Below are 20,783 nucleotides of genomic sequence, written 5' to 3' on the forward strand. Positions count from 1 at the left end.
AGAACAGCTATCAAAATAAAGATACTTTTTCCTCAGTACAGATAGAGAGCAGGCACATCTTCCCTTGACTAGAAATGAAGCAGAACGAAAAAAACAAAAACTAAACATAGCATTATCAGATGGAAGCACACTGTAGAAAGCTACAGGGTAAAACGCTAGACTTGGAAAACTTCTGCAAAGGTATCATCACTCACTAAGATAGAAGAAGGGAAGAAAAAAATTCAGAAATGGGATCTGATATGCAGAGGGCAACAGAAATCCTAGTGGTCCAGGATATTTTTTAAATTACACTAACTTACTCACGGTTACAAAAGTAATAAAATAAAAGTGCTTACTGCATACATACATGGCTATACCTCCTCCAGGCAATCCCCTTCCCAGTATGTCAAGGGCATGACCCTCAGGGACTGAAAGCAGAGCTCATGGGAAGGAACACTTACTTTTTGGCAAATCCCCAGTGCTGGAGGCTGAAACTGTCCTGCTTCTGTCATGGGATGGACTGCCTTCCTCATGCTCAGTAAGGGGGGATCCCTCAGAAAGTGCAGAGCCACAGGCCACAGGTTCTAAGGGCCCAGAGAACAATGATGTGGAAAATTCTGGAAACTGTGACTCGGGAATTTTATGTCGTCCATTTGGCAATTCACCATTGAATTGTTCATAGGAGCTGCTATATGTGTAATCGCTTTCTGCATTTGGCTCATCGAGGTTACATTCCTCAGGATTTGGGCAATCTTCCTCATCGTCGTCTTCATCATCCAGCTGTTGCTCCAGTAAGAAGGGGCCGTTCTCAATATGGCCGTTAGTTTTCGGTGATTCTATCCAGGTAGGGTCTATGTTCGCAAGCTCCTGTTCGACATCGTCTTCATCTTTCTCAGTGTTTTCTTTCTCAGTGTCTTCTTTCTCCTCCTGGTCCTCAGCTTCCCCTTAAGAAGTGGAAGGGTGAGAATTAGAACTTGTCATTCTCCTTAACAGAGTGCACTAGGCATTTATCCTCTCCAACAAGAGACATGTTTGAACGTGCTAATTTCACTTGCTACACAGCAAACACCTCTGGGCTCTCAGGGTAAATCTCCAGGTTCTCTAAATCTTATTTTTCATTTACTAAATAACTAGGCTACTCTTATTAGAAAAAGCTAGCTCTTAGAGAAAATGAGCATAAATAGAGCTGTATTTCCATTTTCTACCCTCTCCTCTATAATCTTCAGAGATTGTCTAAGGGTACATTACTGTTGAGTCGAAGCTTAATTACAAAATGAAGGACAATCATTAACATGATAAAGACATGGTGCTTCTCAGACATTTTCCATTAAAAAACAAAAACTATTTTGAAACATATTTCTGGTGCATATTTCACAAAGCAAGTATCAGACAGCTCCCACATTCTCCAGGGATGACTTGGAATGCCCTCAGGTCTGAAACACAGCAGCGCCAAGTCGCCCTGCACGTGAGGCCCTGGGGTGCAGCCTCCTCTCCAGCATTCACTGACCGTTGTTATTCTCAGTCTCTCCCTCGGCCACCTCCTCCAGTCCTGCTGTTTTTAGCTTCACCTCTGGGTGGTATTCATCATCTTGCTCATTGGAAGGTACAACTGACGTGACGTTTTCCTCTATTATTTTTCTTTCAGCTTCTCGCTCCAATTCTTCTATTTCCTGCAAGCGCTTTTCCAGTAACTCAGCCTGCCTTTTCTGCTTCTTTTTCATTTTTTTCTTTTTGTTTTTAGATATTTTTCCTATCTGCAACATGTTAAGAAAATAGCACAGGTTAGTTTGCTTCTTTTTAAAGCACTATGCAACAGCGTCTAAGTGCTGGCAACATGGTAAATACCAACACAGTCTGTTTTCTCAGATCTATTCAATTAAAATCACATGCCCAGACATGAGATCCACAATATGGTTAACATTGCAGCAAAGCCAGAAAAAAAAGAAACCAGTGCTGATGTCAAGTAGTGGGACTACTACCAGCTCCTGCCAATGGAGAGATACAGCTTAAACCCAGCAAGCCTTTTCCCTTTAAATTCTAAGAACTAAATATGCTGAGGCATTTCTGCCTTTAGACAAGAAGCATCTCTTGCAAGTTTCCTTTGCTGCTGCCTGTCTACAAAGTATTAACAATGTTCCCTCTCTTTACTGTCTACTCAACTGTCTGCCAAAACAGGTGTACTTCGTTCGTGTTTGGTCAACAGCACTGTTTGTGCTTGAGTCTCACACACTAAGTTGTTAAAAACAGCCAAGACAGCAGGAACTGTAAGAAATGAGCATATGAAGTAAAGGGAAAAAAAGAGAAAGCCATGGTTTCAGTCTGCCTCCAGTCATGGCCATCTGACTTGGAAAGTACTGGCAATGGGATCCTCTAGTCTTTCACAGAACCAATAATCAAAGCAAACTGCTCAAGCCATGGCAGAGCTCAGCAGGCCAGGCGGCAGAATTCTTACAGCTCCTCCTCCTGCTGGGACTCCCACTGCAGGCTGAGGGTTGCTGGCTGCACTCTGGAGTTCTGCACATTTCCTTCCAAGGGCTTTCAGGTCATAAAGACCTTTAAAACTTGCAGGTGACCCATCAACTTGAGATATATATATATATTCTATGCTTAACTGGAACCAAGCCTAAACCAGGTTTAGATCCTCTGGGCTAGAATTTAATTCCAAACAGCCTGCTTCATTTGTTCACACTTGGTATTTTGATAGGACCACACAGATAACGCTCTTTCACATTTAACTACTAGCTGGAAAAAAATTAGAACAGCAGCTTCAGAAAAAACAGGTAACTTAGAGGCAAATCAGAAATAATAGAAAGTGTCTGTGGAATAATCACACTTAAAACCCTATCTCTATAACCTCACATTTTATCAGACTCAGCCAACAGCACTCCAGAAAGTACACGAGGAAAATACAGAATTTGGGACAGCTCTAATTATCCCACCTCTAAAAATCACTTCACTTTTTCAAAACATTGTCTTGCATATTCAAGTATACGCAGCATTTATAAATATGGCTGTCTTTTACACTAAAATACATGACAACATCTATGACTGAGAAAGGAACAACAACAACAACAAAAGTAAAACTAATTCCCTCAAACAACCCCTAAAAAAAAGTTGTTGCAGAAAGAAACAAAAACTAATGTTACAATTAGAAAAGTTCAGTAATGACTAGTCACTTTTGACAAGGAGGTAATAGAAGTATATATGTAAGTACTTACAGGTTTTTGCTGTGGAGCAGTACTCACTAAAAACAAAACAAAATAAAGTGAACATTTAGAGTGAAACAGATACTTATCTTTCTGTAGGTAATCTGAACTGTAAAATGAAATAACTACTGCCTTTTAATGGCTATGTGACTTAAACAGCTTTAAACAGCTTTAAATATTAAAGCTTGTTAATCATAGAGCCCTAAAGAAAGTTTATCCAACTCAAACAAATGATTGGCTCTTAAAAAGCAAAGCCATAGTGGTTCACATGGAGTCATTTCTCTTATTAATCTGAAATTAAACACTTATTCATTTCAAAAACACACAATCACAAAACACTGACTGGTAAGAAAAATGGAGAAGAGTGACAAAACCCAACTTGTTTATAGACAAAGAAATGAACGATTAACTTCCACATCTCTGTTTAAAAACTATTTCACAAGTTCATACAACTAAAATAGATCCAATACTACTACAAATAGTCTAGAAATGCCATGAACAGACTTGGCCAATGTCAAAAGCTTAACAGACTATGGCTCCATTATCTAAACAGCAACCTGATGGTAGAAAACAAGATTCATAAGTGGTTCATCTGCCAAAAGCCTCAGTTTGAGGGCTTTCACTCTGCAGCCCCTGTGCTACCTGACAACACACTAGGGCAGAAAGCACGTGCAGGCAGGATGAAAGCACCATCCACGCTTCACGGCCACCTTGACACCTTGAGAAAACCAGAAATAAAACTTCATACACCAATGCTCAAGTCAGTTGATCTTCTTTCACCCTGAAGTTCTTGTAACTAATTTTAAGTGCACCAGTTACACTGATGTAACTAGGCTCAATGGAGACAAGGAAGCATTCTGACGATTGTAGGTTGGCTACAGGAAACCTGTTACTATACACTCCTTTGTAGAGAAGTGGCCAACGCAGACAGCGTTCAAATGAAAATGAAGCAGCAGGTAAGAAGAATTCAGTGACCTTTTAAGGGAGGACAAAGCTAAGTAATTCAAATATTAAAGTACAACTTAACTGGGGCATCTTCCTTCTCAAGAAAAAGGTCTACTTATTATTACCAGTCATCGGGCTCTTATGCAAGTTCCTAACATGTACACGTTTAACTCAACTGCTTCCTATGAACAACTTTGCAGGCTCTCAATGCCCCTACACAGACTGACACAAAGCTGGCCCAGCCTCTCACCTGCAGACCCTGAAGGAGGAGGAGCGCCTGCTTTCTGCCACTCGGTGGCCTCGGCTGCCATTCTTCTCACATATGCATCGTCCACACACATCAAGATGTTTTCCGGCTTTATGTCAGTATGAATGATCTTGCACTTACTGTGGAGATAATCTAACCCCTGAAGGACCTGATCACATAAAATCAGGAAGGAGTTATTAATACTTTTATTATTCAACATTTATTTGTAAAATAGTTACAGTCATTACAAGGCACAATAGGAACTTGGGCCCGACAGGAACCCAGCTCCTTCCCATAAGCAGCCAGTGTATATCATTCTGGAGATAATTTATGCTCATATAAGAAAATGCATTTAAACATATGCTTATTAAAATAACAACTTTGGTGAGATATAATTTACATGACACACAATTCACCCCTTTTTTTCAATTCAACCTTTTAAGTGTACAATAGAATGGTTTTTAGATGCGCAACGGTCATCACTATATAATTTAGAACATGTTCATCACACAAAGATGAAATACTGCACCCATTAGCAGTCATTCCCCATCTCCTTCCAACTCCTCTAGCCCTAAGCAACCACTAATCTACTTTCCTGGCTTTGGACATTTTATGTAAGTGGAATGATACAGAGTGGTCTTTTGTACCTGGCCCCAAACTTTCAAGGTTCATCCATGTGTAGCACATAGCAATACCTCATTTTTTTTAGATGCCAAATAATTTTCCACTGAAAATACATTTTGTTTAGTCATTCAATGATGAACATTTGAGTTCTTTCCATTTTATGGCTACTATAAATATATTGCTATAAACATTCATGTACAAGTTTCTATGTAGACATGTCTTTATTTTTCTTAGTAGCACAATGGTTGGGTCATACTGTAACTCTATCTTTAGTCTTTCAATAAACTGCCAAGCTGTTTTATCCTATCTATGGCTGCATCACTTTACATTCCCATCAGCAATGTGCAAGGATTCCAGTTTTTTCCGGATGATCAATACTTGTTATCTGTCTTTTCATTTTAGTCACTCTTGTGGGTGTGAAGTGTGTATCTCATTGATATGCATTCCCATAATGGCTAATGATGTCTGTACATTTCTAATATTGTAGGAAAGGAGAATTAGGTAGCTTTGGTACCCAGGCTATAAACTATATAGTACTGAATTAAAAGAAACCGCTAAACCAAGATACTCACATACTTACCGTGTGTGTGTGTGTAAATATATATATAGCAAAAATTACAGAGTATGGTGACCTAAATGCCAGGCCAAAGTTTTTCTGGAATTATTTCCATAAGAGGGGAATTCTTTCTTTTCATAAGGAAAAAAATATTTTAAAATACAGTTCATGTTCCCATATATTACAAATTCTACATGCTCAATAAACATTTGCATTTAATAAACATCTTCATTCAAACATTTTAAGTCATTTGGTGTCTTGATCACATTAGACAAGGAGGTGAGGAAAAGACAAGCAGAAGATATCTAATACTGAACAACTCGGAAAAGTTCTCAGCAAAAACCCAATGCTTCTGTCTACCTTCAGTTTCTGGCTAAACAATCTTGAAAGTGGAAGTCCCTCAGTTGTGTTCGACTCTTTGTGACCCCATGGACTATACAGTCCATGGAATTCTCCAGGCCAGAATACTGGAGTGGGTAGCCTTTCTCTTCTTCAGGAGATCTTCCCAACCCAGGGATCCAACCCAGTTCTCCTGCTCTGCAGGCAGATTCTTTAGCAGCTGAGCCAATACCAGGGAAGCCCAAACAATCTTAAGATGACAAAACATTAGTAAGTGAAGGCACAGAGATTTCGCAAGGAAAGTAGAAGGAACATGAGTCTCTTAACCAAGATGAAAATCCTCATATTCATTTTAAAAACTTTTCCTTGGAAATACTTTCACATGACTTCACTGACTGAGCATCAGTTGAGCTCCTATAACAGGCTGCATATGCTTATAGATGTTTGATAAACAGCAATAAACAAAGTTCCCCATCTCCATGAGGCTTTGACTTTACCTTAAAATTAATATTTAATGTTTTAGATAATACTTCAACTAGAATATGTTTAAATTATGTTTAAAATGCCAAAAGACCAACAGTATGAAACATAACATTATATGTTTCCATAGAGAATAAGGTTATAATTCTGAAGGGAACACAATTCAATGAGCCTGTATATATTCACTGGCATTCATGCATCTTCTTTGTGCAAACTGAAGTATCACATGGAGTTCTTATATATGAGTAGTAAGAGAAATTCTGAGAAGTACAAGAAATTAATGGACAAGTACACTGATGACTTCCAGCCTGTGGAAGTAAAAGGAATGAGACTTTTAGAAAGTTTAAACTATTTTTAATTATTTCAACTAAAATTCCACTTCAATCATCAAATATTAACTCAAAGTTAAAATGTTAGCATCTTTCCAAAAATATCTTTCACTACCATCTCACGAACAAGTTGTTCCTAACTTTCCACCTTAGTTCTTTCGTAGTTCTTAGGTTGTTTCACTGTGTGTGAAGCTGCTTAGGTAAGAGTTAATATGATCCAGTATCCAAATGTGTTAAAATGAATTTCAATGAAAATGAGACACTTGAGACAAGCAAAGTGTTCTCAGTAAGAATTTAAGGTTTCAGATATTTAATCCCTTTCATGGATCACTGCCTTGTCGTGGTGAAGGGGCTTGCATAACTCAATGAAGCTCTGAGCTATGCCATGCAGGGCCACCCAAGACAGACACGTCATACCAGAGAGTTCTGACAAAATGTGATCCACTGGAGGAGGGACTGGCAAACCACCCCAGTTAGACCTGCCATGAGAACCTTCACAAACTATTTAAAAAGGTCAAAAAGATATGGCACCAAAAGATGAGTCCCCCAGGTCTAAGGTGTCCCATATGCGACTGGGGAAGAGAGGAGGAGAAGTACTAATAGAATGAATAAAGTGGCTGGGCTAAAGTGGATACAACGCTCAGTCGGGGATGTGTCTGGTTGTCAAAAGTAAAATCTGGTGCTGCAAAGAACAGTACTGCATAGGAACCTGGAATGTTAGGTCCATGAATCAAGGTGAGTTGTGAGTGATCAAGCAGGATATGGTAAGAATAAACAATGACATCCTAGGAATCAGCAAACTAAAATGGACGGGAATGGACGAATTTAATTCAGATGACCATTATATTTACTACTGTGGACAAGAACCCCATAGAAGAAACAGAGTAACCCTCATAATCAACAAATGAGTCTGAAATGGAGGACTTGGGTGCAACCTCAAAAATGATAGAATGATCTTGGTTCATTTCCAAGGCAAGCCATTCAACCTCACAGTAATTCAAGTCTATGCCCATTCCACCGATGCTGAAGAAACTGAAATTGATCAGTTCCATGAAGACCTAGAAGACCTCCTAGAACTAACACCTAAAAGATATATTCTATGCATCAATGGGGATTGGAATGCAAAAGTAGGAAGTCAAGATATACCTGAAGTAATAGGCAAATTTGGCCTTAGAGAACAAAAAATAAAGCGGGGCAAACAAAGGCTAACTGAATTCTGCATTAGTCATAGCAAATACTCTGTTTCAACACCATAAGAGACAACTTTACACGTAGACATCACCAAATGGTCAATACTGAAATCAAACCGATTCCATTCTTCGTAGTCGAAGATGGAGAAGCTGTATATAGTCAGCAAAAACAAGCCCAGGAGCTGACTGTGGCTTAGATCATGATAGCAAAATTCAAGTTTAAACTAAAGAAAACTGAGAAATACATTAGGCCAGCAGGTATGACTTAAATCACATCCTGTATGAATTTGCAGTAGAGGTAACAAGTATATTCAAGGGATTAGATCTATATGACAGAGTGTCTGAAGAACTATGGACAGAGGTCCGTAGTATTGTACAGGAGGCGGTGAACAAAACCATCCCAGAGAAAAAGAAAAGCAAGACGGCAAAGCAGTTATTTGAGGAGGCTTTACAAACAGCAGAAGAACAAAGAGAAGGGAAAAATGAAAGAGGGAAAGGTATATCCAATTAAAAGCAGAGTTTCAAAGAACAGCTAGAAGAGACAAGAAGGCCTTCTTCAATGAACAGTGTTTAATAATGAAAGAAAACAACAAAAGAAGTAAGACTAGAGATCTCATCAGGAAAATTGGAAACACCAAGGAAGCATTCTGCCGAAAGACGGGCACAATAAAGGGTAAAAATGGTAGAGACCTAGCAGACACTGAAGAGATTGAGAAGAGATGGAAAAAAAAAAAATACATAAAAGAACTGTATAAAAAAGATCTTAATGAACTGGATTACTACAATGGTGTGGTGAGTCACCCAGAGCTAGACATTCTGGAGCGTGAAGTCAGGTGGGCCTTAAGAAGCACTGCTGTTAATAAAGCTAGTGAATGTGATGAAATTCCAGCAGAACTATCCAGATCCCTAGAGGACAGGACTTCCCTGATGGCTCATATGGTTAAGTGTCTGCCTACAATGCAGGAGACTCCCTGGAGAAGGAAATGGCAACCCACTCCACTACTCTTGCCTGGAAAATCCCATGGATGGAGGAGCCTGGTAGGCTACATACAATGCATGGGTTCGCAAAGAGTTGGACACGACTGAGCGACTTCACTTCAACAGAGGATGCCATCAGTGCTCTGCATTCATTATGTCAGCAAATCTGGAAGACCCAGCAGTGGCCACTGGACTGGAAAAGGTCAATCCTCACCCCAGTTCCCAAGAAGGGCAATACCAAAGAATGTGCTAACCATCAGACAACTGCAGTTATCTCCCATGCTAGTAAAATCATGCTTAAAATCTTGCATGCTAGGCTTCAGCATTATGCAGACCAAGAACTTCCAGGTGTCCAAGCTGTGTTTAGAAAAGGAAGAGGAACTAGAAATCAAATTGCCAACATTCACTGGATTATAGAGAAAGCAAGGGAATTTCAGAAAAACAGCTATCTCTGTTTCATCAACTACACTAAAGTACGACAAACTGTGGAAAGTTCTTGGAGAGATGGGAATACCAGACCATCTTACTGGCTCCTGAGAAACCTATGCAGGCCAAAAAGCAAGTTAGAACCCTTTATGGAACAACCGATTGGTTCAGGATTCAGAAAGGAGTACGACAGGGCTGTCTGCTGTCACCTTGTCTGTTTAACCTATATGCTAAGCACATCGTGAGAAATGCTGGGTTGGATGAGTTACAAGTGGGAATGAAGATAGGAGGGAGAAACATCAACAACCTCAGATATGCAGATGATACCATTCTAAATGGCAGAAAGTGAAGAGGAACTAAAGAGCCTCGCGATGAGGGTGAAGGAGGAGAGTGAAAGAGCCACCTTAAGACTAAATATTTAAAAAATTAAGATCATGGCATCCACTCCCATTACTGCATAGCAAATAGAAAGGAAATGGTGGAAGTAGTGACAGATTTCCTCTTCCTGGGCTCCAAAATCACTGCGGATGGTGACTGCAGCCATGAAATCAGAAGACGATTGCTTCTGGGCAGGAAAGAAATGACAAACCTAGACAGTGTGTTGAAAAGCAGAGACATTACTCTGCCAACAAAAGTCCGTATAGTCAAGGCTATGGTCTTGGCCAGTGGTCACGTATTGTCGTGAGAGCTGGACTGTAAAGAAGGCAGGATACCAAAGAACATATACCTTTGAACTGTGGTGCTGGGGAAGACTCATGAGAGTCCCTTGGAGAGGAAGGAGATCAAACCAGTCATTCTTAAGGGAGATCAACCCTGAATATTCACTGGAAGGACTGATGCTGAAGCTAAAGTTCCAGTATTTCGGTCATCCGATGCGAACAGCCGATTCATTGGAAAAGTCCTTGATTCTGGGAAAGATTGAGGGCAGAAGGAGCTGAAGGCGTCAGAGGATGAGATGGTTGGACAGCATCACCGGTGCAATGAACATGAACTTGGGCAAACTCCGTGAGGTGAGGGGCGGGAGGCCTGGTGTGCTGCAGTCCATGGGGTCAGAGTTGGACATGACTGGTCAAGTGAACAACAACTGCACTCAACACAGCGAACCTTCCTCAAGAAATATTGCTTATGTCTAACAACAAACACAAAGAGAAGACTTGAACACAAGGAAAAGACTATTGCTTTCAGGGATAAACTAATTAAGATAACGCAAATCTTGAAGAAAACAGCTAAGAGACAGCATGGAACACTATTAAATCATGATCTTGGGACTCAGGCCACTCCTGCATTACTTCTCAATCACTCATTCACAAGGCAAGGTACTTAAGCTGCCTGACCTTCCCTCTTCTTATCTATAAAAGGGGGAACATTATCCATTAGATGGAAATGTGAAAAGAATTACAAATAATGTATGAAAAACTCACAGTACAATGTCTAGCTCACAAGAAGATCAAACTAAATGGTAAAATGAACTAAGCCAGAAGACTTGTATTGATACTGACTTAATAAACGTAACTTCGCTAAGTCACTTATTAAATTTCTCTAGGTCTCATTTCTCCCATCTATAATATGAATTGGATCTACCTGAGGATTCTTTTAATGAATACTAATATATTTTTTAAATATATAGCTATAAGAATGATTTTATTTTCAAAAATAGCATCTTTGTTCTCAGCCAGTGAAGTTAAAGCATCCCAGAATCTAGAATCAAAAAATGACAGGCAATCTTACAAAAATTTATGCCAAATATTATGACAATAAAAAAAACAATCAACGAACCAAATTTCATGCTCAAGGTTAGATCTCACTTGTCTTACCACAGAACGTGTATATCTCTTCCCTAAAAAACATAGTTGGCCTCATCAGCAGGAGGCAGCAGAGATCCTCGCTGCCATCTGCTCCATCATGAGACCCCAGGTCAAGTAATCACAGACGGCCAGGAACAGGCTGCATCCCACTCCAGGGAGGCGGCTCACCCCCACGGGCAGGGGCCGGTTCTCTCCGTGTGAGGCAGCGGTAGTGCAGACCAGCAGGCAGAGCTCTGGGCTGGAAGCCAGGAGATTTCAGTTCTGGTTCAGGAACTGACTAGCTGTGGCTCAGATTAAGTCTCCTCCCTCCCCTGACCTCAAATTCAGCCGTAAAATAAGGCACTTGGTTAGGACAGTCTCTAAGATTTCTGTCTAGGACCACGCGAAAGACCATTTGTTATTGGTGTTAACAATGTAAACTAACTCCCTTTCCACCTCGGTGTGCTAGAAATTGGTCCTGTCACATACAGAAAGGGAACAGTAAGTTGGGAATAACATGGATGTTTCACCTGAAGGTTTCTCCCAGGGCCTGCTCACCACCCACAGAAAGCTTCCCCCTAAATTCTAAACTGCACAGAGAAACGGAACTAGAGCAATTCTGCACATTCTCTTCTGACTCTGGTCACAATATGGGCACCTTTCTTCTGCCACACCAGAACAAAGGACACAGGGCAAGGAGAGGGGGCGACCTCTGATGACATGGGCAAGGCCTCATAACCAGCACCAGGGAGACCCGGCCAGCAGCAGAGGGGCTGGCCGTGCAGGGGAGCGCCCAGGGCAACAGCACCACACGGGGACACTGGTCCCTTGGACACGGAGGGTAACAGCAGAGAGCACTCCTCAAGCCAGAGGCTTCGCTCCTGGGAAAGCTAAAGCTCCCAGAGGATCTCTCTTCCTCACGAGGACAGAGGACAGACAGGAGGTAAATGCTACAAGCTGCTCCGACAAGCACATGCTAGATTGAGAAGTGTGGGAAACACCTGCCACAATCACCGAGGACGAGGGCCACGGACACTTTCCTCGTCTGCTCTGTCCTGAAATCTCCCTGCTCCTTGTTCTTTCCAACTCTGACCAGCGAAAATTAATGAGAAAGTTAAGTAGCTGTACTTCACTTCTGAATACCGTCAGGACAAAAGGTAAAACACTGCCTAGCACTGCAGCAGCGCAGAGGAATGAGCTGGGGAAGGGGCTTGATCCCCTTGAAGGGAGCAGCTTCCCCGAATTTCTGAGTTGCATACCCAGCACTCTGAGGAGGAGAATTCAAGTTAGTAGAGAATCATATGTACTACCACATGGGCAAATCCAAGAGCATAAAAATGCTTACCAACCAATTTTCTATTCTAAAAATTGGACAATATTGGCTTGATCATAATTAATTCATTGATAACTAGGACCAGTGAGATCATATAAATGGTAAATAAGTAATAAGTGTTGACAAATTCATGATAACAGCCTGCTGGGTAGGGACCTGATTCTCGGTTTTGTCTGCAAAGTCAGCCGCCCCCGAGAAGGTGGGTTTGAAAAAGCAAGGCGTTTGGAAAGTCCCTTAGCTTACATACTGCAGTACATATTACCAATTAAGTAATGTACCTTAAAATGATCTAATTGCTACTTCCACTATTAATGTAAAAGTAAACCATCTCCAGAAACATGAATACACACTTTTCACAAGACATGCTATGATGTAAATTCTTCCAATCTTCCTGTGTAGACATTCCATAACAACACTAGCCCAGAGTCAAGAGCATGGACTCTGGATCACACCATCCAGATTCCAGCCTTGATTCCCACAGTAACTGTGGAACCTGGAAAAGCTTTTAATACCTCCTTCAGGGTGGAGGTAAGAACACCCCTAGCCTCCTAATGCTGTGGTGAGGACTAGACAGCACAACACAAAGACAGCACTTAAAACAGGGAGTGCCCGCAAGAGCATAATGCATGTTTGTGATAATCATGATAACAGAAAGAATAAGGATTCAAAAATCCCAGGCTACACGCTGTACCTGCGTATCATGGCAAAGTCACCCTGCCCTTACCAAGCCTCATTTAATGGTAAGCCGCCACTTCTTCAAAAGGTTTCTGGAAAGGGCAATGAAATTAAACCATAAAGTTTTAAAAAGTAAAGTATCAGCTACCCTTTCAATTACATAGGAAAGTAAAAGCTGTGTTTAAAGAACAGCAACAGTATTTAGAACCCCATCATCTGTGGTATATCTTGAATGCACCACAAATAACAAATACTGCCATAACAGCACCATTTCTTCTTTCAGCTTTAGAAATAAAAGCAAAACATAAAATTGACTTCAATAAAGCTGATTCTAAAAGAAAAAGAAATGAAAGCTGGGGGTGGGGGTGAATAGACCCTGCCTGAGGTCAGAGAAGCAGCCTGGGTGGAGGCAAGGGGGTGTTCTCATCATCACCACCAGAGGATGGCCCCTCCTGACCCTGCACAAGGTCACCAGGACTAAATGAGGACAGCTAAAAAATGATCAAAGGATTGGTAATAGTGTATGGGAAACCCTGGAAAAGCAAGTGATTCAATTATGCTGGGACATTTCAAAACTAAGTGGGAACGTTTATCTACAAGCCCGTCAGATCACAGAAAGGTCATCCACTTTGTACAGTAAGAGGAACATACATTTCTTATTTCATTTAAGGAAAGATAACCTCTCATTCCTGACTGCCTACAACATGAAGGAAGCTACAAAGAGATGTAGAACCCATAACACGTGGTCAGGGACTCAGGGTGCTCACAATGCAGCTGGGCAGACAGAGCAGCCACCCTGTGCTCGTCACTATGCCGGAAGCTTTACCAGCAATCCCTCCAAACTCATCTCCACAAGAAAGCCACAAATTATGTATTATCATCCTGATGTGACTAACGAGGACACAGGCCTACGGAAGCTAACTAATTTGATCAGGGCCACAATGTAGCAAATTGTCAGGGTCAGAGTTTGAAATTAAATCTATTGCCAAAACTTAACTGTACTTGTCACACTTCCCACTATTGCAATGATTCTCAGCGAAAGGAAAGTTTGCCTCCTTGAGGGTATTTCACAAAGCTCAGAGACATTCATTAATTGTTACAGCTGGGGTGGTGATGGCTGACATAGATATCTAATGGGCTGAGGCCACATATATGTCTAAACAACCTACAATGCACAGGACACGCCCCTACAAAAAAGGACTGTGAAAGTGTGTTGCTCAGTAATGCCCGACTCTTTGCAACCCCATGGACTGCAGTCGGCCAGGCTCCAACGTCCTTGGAATTCTCCAGGCAAGAATACTGGAATGGGTTGCCAGTCCCTTCTCCAGGGAATCTTCTCGACCCAGGGATCAAACTCAGGTCTCCTGTATTGCAGGTAGACTCTTACTGTCTGAGCCACCTGGGAAGCCCCAGGACTATCCAGTCCAAAATGCCAGTAGTGCCAATGGTGAAAAACATTAGCTTACATTATAAGGCTCTGCAATCATTAAGAAAGAACCAAGTGCAGGCTGCGGCCATCCTTCCCTGGGGAGGGAAGAAATACCACTCTTAATGGGTGAATATGGGTAGAAAAGAAAGAATGGTTATTTTCTACAGACTAGGACAAAAGAAATGAATCAAAGATGTGGTGCTTAAAAAAATGGGAAAGTAAGCATTTTCTCTAAATAACCTAGAGAAAAGTAGTAAAAAAATCATGTACAAAAATCCTGGTAAAGCAGCGTGAGTTTATAAATGTTTGGGACAGCTCTGAATATTCATAAGAAAACCCTAATTTGGGTGATTCTAGAAAGGAAACTGTACCTGAAGGACACTAACAGATCTGCTCTGTTTAAAAGATGATTAATTAATTAATCAATAAGGAAAGATTTACCTGCCAAGGGATAAGAGCTGACTCAGGGTTTGGAAGGGAAACATGGAGTTTCATCAGATGGTGGAAGGCCTTAAACAGGTTAATAAGAAGAGCCATGGCTTTTACTGGACATGAGCTGTGTACAAGTCCAAAGATATTATTTGTTGCTTGGAAAAATGGTAAACACATACACTTCAAACCCAGACTACCTGGGTTTGAATTCCTGCTCCATCACAAACACTGGTTGTTTCTTGACTGGGGCTAAATTACTGAACCGCAGGTTCCACTTCCTTAAAAAAAAAAAAGAAAAGAAAAAGCACACAAAAAACCTGTATCACAGGCTTATTGTGAGGATTCAATACATTAAAATTTACAAAGTACTTAAAATTATGCTTTGCACATAGTAAGCACTGGCCAAATATTCATAATTATTAATAGCAACATCCCTTTACACCTTAACAATAATAATAAAGGTACGATTATTATTCTCATTTTATTCATAATGAAACTATGGCTTAAAAAGATTAAGTAACTTGGCTAAAGTTCTTTAGCTGGAGTAGCATATACAGTTGCCCCTTAGAATTTACAGGGGTTTGATTCCAGGACATCCATCCTCCCCTGAGGATACCAAGAGCCCCAGATGCTCAAGTCCCTTATAATGAAAGGGCAGCAGTATTCGCATGTAATCTACACACATCCTCCCACATACTTTACATCATCTCTAGATTACTTACAGTATTTTACACAATGTAAATACTACAGAAATAACTGTAAATAAAATGTAAATGTTATGTAACAGTTGTCTGCACAGCAAATTCAAATTTGTTTTTTGGAACATTCTTGAATTTTGTCCCTGTATATTTACAATCCATGGTTGGTGGAATCCATGGATTCAGAAACCTGAGGACATACAGAATTATATCTGACACCAACACCCAAGTTCTACATCACTCTATACATTGCTTCATGAAACCCAACGATATTGATCTTCCAGAACATGCAACAGAATGCCACTAAAGGTTTCTACATAAGGATATGAATTGTTAAAGTGAAGTTTTACTGAGGAAAATAACTGTCAACAGAATAAACCGAAGTAAAACGGTGAGGTGATACGGACCACTAAGAAAGGTGGTGCTGGAAACAAAAAGAATACCACGAGAAACATACATGGCCAGAAGGGATCAGTGGCTAGATGACCAGCGGAGAGGGATGCGTGCAACAGCGATGAGTGAAGCACTGTCAGCCACACTGGACTTCAGAGGTGAAGGAGGCTGCACAGTGAAAGAATATTAGAAAGCTGGCCCACTCTGTTGTATCCTGGGGAGTGAGAGAGCTGAGTGGGTCTATTAAGAAAGGATATTCCTGGTATTACCCAGGAATCAAAATTCCTGAACCCAGAGGATGACTCAAAGGGAATGAAAGCAAATTCAGGCAGAGAGATTATTGCCTGGGATATATAACAACATACTACTTTGAGAGTTATAAGTTTAGAGGGGGAAAAAAATCCAGATTTCATGGTATTTTTCTTGAAGAAAATTATAAAGATGGGATTAAATTAAAGCAAAAGCAAAGCTTCTATTAAAAAGGCCTACAAGAACTAAGTGCATACCACATAAAATCAAAATTCCATCTTGAAATTATTCTAGACCAATAAAATACTACATGAGTTCTTACTCTCTAAGGAGCAGTGTACATAAATTAAAGTGAGGATTACATTCATTAAATCATTTGTTCAGTAAGTATACATTAAAGTTTCAATACACTTCAAGAACAACTTATTTAGATTTAGAGACACTTTTATTAGCTAAGAATGGCAAGATTTTGGTTTTCCATTCTGGAATACAAAATAAATATTGACAGTTCCTCTGCTAATTCATCTTCTCCCAACACTGCCAAGCTTAAGTTGTGACACCTAAGGCAACAGTAGGGGGATGACAGAACCTGTGTGATATACATTCAAGCTGTTATTTCTGAAATTATGCACTTTGTTAAAATATGTAAAACCTGTACCCCAACGTTCATAGCAGCACTATTTATAATAGCCAGGACATGGACACAACCTAGATACCCATCGATAGATGAACGGATGAAGATGTACATATTCAGCAATAAAAAGGAAGATAACTGAGTCATTTGTAGTGATGTGGATGGACCTAGAGTCTGTTATACAGAGTGAAATAAGTCAGAAAGAGGAAGACAAATATTGTGTATTAATGCATATATACAGAATCTATAAAAATGGTACTGATGAACTTATTTGCAGGGGAGAATAGAGATGTAGAGAATGGACTTGTGCACACTGTGGGGGAAGAATGGGGGGAGGAACTGAGAGAGTAGCACTGACATTATACACCATACGTGTAAGATAGCTGGTGGGAAGCTGCCGTACAGCGCAGGGAGCTCCGTTTGGTGCACTGTAATGACTAGAGGGGCAGGATGGGGGCTAGAGGGGGAGAGGTTCAGCTGCGATGAGATGTATGTATATGTATAGCTGATTCAGGCTATTGTACAGCAGAAACTAATGCAACATTGTAAAGCAATTATACTCCAATTAAAAAAACTATACACACATGCTTTCTTAACTTCATATTTAGAAATAAGAATTGTCATAAATAATGTTATTTCTTAATGTGCATTTTTTTCTTAATTTTAAATTTAACTATAAGAAAAATAAATGGGCATTTTCCTTCCATCAAAATAAAAAAATATGTAAATCTTTCAAGATTTCCAGGATTTATCAGAGATAAAGCAGAAAATTTATATTAGATAACAAATTTTTTCAAAATTTTAACTAGGTTTTTTTTTTTTAAAGTTTAGATTTGACACTTATAGTTATATATACCACAGGGACATTTGGGGATCAAAAAACTCCAGTTAACATTTTCCCTTAACATGAATCGTCGTCTAAATCAAAGGAAAGTTATTTTCACTTGAGATGTTAGGCATGTTAAAATAATGAGTTAAAATGCTACTATCTAAAACCTACAAGGTAACAGATATATTAAATAAAAGCTACCCATGGACCCATTCTAGGCACACGTGCATGCACTCTACAGTGTGGGAGTGCAGTCCTCCGTGGGTAAGCCAGTATAGCCCCTCTTCTCAAGTACCATCCACAGTGTTAGAAGATAAGCTGCCAATTTGCAGTACGAAAAAAACAAAGGTAAATAAAGAGATGAACAACATACTGGATAAACAGAGTGACCTATACACAATTTCAAAAGCAATATCTAGGGTACTTTTAACAAAACAAATTCAGCTTCAAATTTTTTAAAAAATTTAAAAACCTACACACATATGCCAAGATGCAAATACCTCTACAACTGTCAGGAAGCTTCTTCTTCAGACACTCACATCTTAAAATTCACAATTTCTTAACTGTGAATCATTCCCTGATTCTTTTCTTATTTAAGAATTCTGGATTAAGGTCTATATTTCAGGCATAGAATCTTCAGGCAGATCTAGCTCAAGTTTTAGGCCTTGGGACCAAAAAAAGAGAACCAAACCACCTAGTCCTCTTCTCAAGCAAACCAAGCAACCTCTTTGATATTACTTACACTGCAGAAATATCCACAGATATTATCCATTATATCAGAATAGGTAATCCAGAATAAGACATATCTGCAACTTTCCTACCTTAGGCTCTAAGGACAATGAGTCAAAGACTGGTATGTTCCATGCAGAACACTAAATCTGGGAAACATTTCTAATCAGAAGGAGATCTTCCATATGTGGATACTTCCATTCTATAAACATTTGCTTAAGTATCATCACCCAAACACACCCTAACTGAAGGGTCTTATTCTTTTGTCAAGACAAAAGTACAAATATTCCTTATATAACTTAAACATTCCTTAAATTATCTTTCATTTACCCTTCATCCAAATACTAAGAAACAGCAAATAAAAACAACACATTACATGTTTATCTGTTTGTTTTTTTTTTTTTTTAAGAATCTTTTTTATTACTTTTATGTACTGAAAACTCAGTAGTGTACACTCAGCCCAGCCTGGTGGCCAGTTCTTTGGCCTTTGCCTTTTCCAGCTTGGCGATGCGAGCCACTGACTTCAGCCCCAGGACACTGCTTCCCCAGTGACGATGGATCTCATCGTATCTGTCGTCGTAATTGGTCCTGATGGCTTCCACCAGCTTTAGCCAGGGCACTCTTGTCCTTCAAGTTGACTTGTGTGAAGGCTACGGTGGTGCACGTCTTCCTGTGGACCAGGCAGCCCTGCCGGGCCTTGCCCTTGATGATGCAGTAGGGAACCCCCATCTTGCGGCACAGGGCGGGCAAGAAGACCATGAGCTTGATGGGATCCACATCGTGAGGATCACCACCAGCTGGGCCTTCTTGTTCTCCACCAGGGGGGTGACAGTGTTGACCCCTGCTCGAAGGATAGGTGGCCTCTTGGTGGGGACATCACCTTTGCCGGCAGCCTTCTTCTCAGCTCGGGCCAGCAGTCTCTGCTTCTTCTCTCGCTTTGTCTCTGGTCTGTACTTGTGGGCCAGCTTAAGCAGTTGAGTAGCTGTGTGTCGGTCCAAGGCCTGGGTGAATTGGTTAATTGCAGGAGGCACTTTCAGCCGATTATAGAGAATAGCCCTTTGCCGCTGCAGCCGGATATAGCGGGGCCATTTGACAAAGCGGGTGAGGTCCCTCTTGGGTTGGATGTCCTGTCCAATGCCAAAATTCTTGGGCCTCTTCTCGAACAGGGGCTTGACCACCTTCTTAGCCTCCTGCTTCTTCACCACGGCCGGGGCCGGGGCCACCTTCTTCCCCTTGGCCTTCTTTCCCTTCGGCATCTTGAAGGGCTGGCATAGAGAGCTATCTGTGTTATCTTCTAAGTGGAACATTTTGTAAATGATATTGGATAAAACGATTTCTTATTTTACAGCATCATTTATGTGAAAAAAGATTCAGATGCCAAAAGAAACGTGTGTTTGACATTTACATATTACTCTCTTTATAAGACAGAATAGCTTATCATTAAGTAAATATCAATATAAAATTGATTTAACAAGTTCACAGTGTTAAGCACTGTAATATATGTATCTTTAAAATGGGAGATTTGTGTCTGTGTACATATTTTTTATTTTTATTTAAAAGAAAACAGTAATTTGGGACTTCCCTATTAGTCCAGAGGTTAAGGATCTGCCTTCCAATGCAGGAACTGCCAGCTCAATGCCTGGTTGGGGAACTAAGATCCCACATGCCTTGGGGCTATCTAAGCCTGGGTGCCGCAACTAAAACCCAACACAGCGAAATAAATAAATATTTTTAACAAACAAACAGTAATTTGTGTTGAAAGGCTGGCCAGTTAGGTATATAGGATGGGACCTGAAGTCATAAGTCTCACCTGTCTAATGATGCTCTTCACACAACGTACTGGGAGGCCTTGGTAGTTGGATTTTATGATCCACTTGAGGAGATGGTGGCCAAGCACTTCAAAGACCATGCAGACATCTGGGATAGGGTTAAGGATCATTTCTGGATGCATTTCCTGGAGTGACACAATTACTAAAAGCAGAATCACTGTGGTACCTGGCAAAATAATTAGTTCTTTATAAAGTGTAACATCAATATTATCAATAATAACAAAAGTGTGGCACTTGCCTGGTGGTCCAGTGGATAAGACTCCATGCTCCCAATTCAGGGGGCGCAGGCTCGCTCTGTGGTCCAGGAACTAAGATCCCTCATGCCGCAACTAAGCCTGTGCACCACAACTACAGAGCCCACATATCACAATGAAGACCGAGCGCAGCCAAGATAAATAATTTAAAAGAAAAAATGGCTGCTTACTGTTTCTCACCTAAACAGAAAAATCTAACATTTACTAAGTATACTT

General features: G+C 40.5%; 1 protein-coding gene and 1 pseudogene across 4 annotated transcripts in view; both read right to left on the bottom strand.

Moving 5' to 3' along the window:
- Positions 1 to 20,783, bottom strand: part of SRPK2 (SRSF protein kinase 2) — a 243,120-nt gene that overhangs the window by 23,828 nt on the left and 198,509 nt on the right. For all 4 annotated transcript variants that reach the window (XM_068973390.1, XM_068973392.1, XM_068973391.1 and 1 more), the window contains 5 exons: positions 20,295 to 20,401; positions 4,381 to 4,546; positions 3,198 to 3,223; positions 1,487 to 1,733; positions 441 to 923 (listed from right to left, as the gene is read on the bottom strand). In XM_068973390.1, coding sequence (XP_068829491.1) covers positions 441 to 923; positions 1,487 to 1,733; positions 3,198 to 3,223; positions 4,381 to 4,546; positions 20,295 to 20,401 — 1,029 coding nt within the window. The remainder of the gene's footprint in view (positions 1 to 440; positions 924 to 1,486; positions 1,734 to 3,197; positions 3,224 to 4,380; positions 4,547 to 20,294; positions 20,402 to 20,783) is intronic.
- On the bottom strand, positions 18,940 to 19,746 carry LOC138080315 (large ribosomal subunit protein eL8 pseudogene; annotated as a pseudogene).

The sequence above is a fragment of the Capricornis sumatraensis genome, chromosome 5, assembly GCF_032405125.1.
Source record: "Capricornis sumatraensis isolate serow.1 chromosome 5, serow.2, whole genome shotgun sequence".
NCBI classification, from domain to species: Eukaryota; Metazoa; Chordata; class Mammalia; order Artiodactyla; family Bovidae; genus Capricornis; species Capricornis sumatraensis.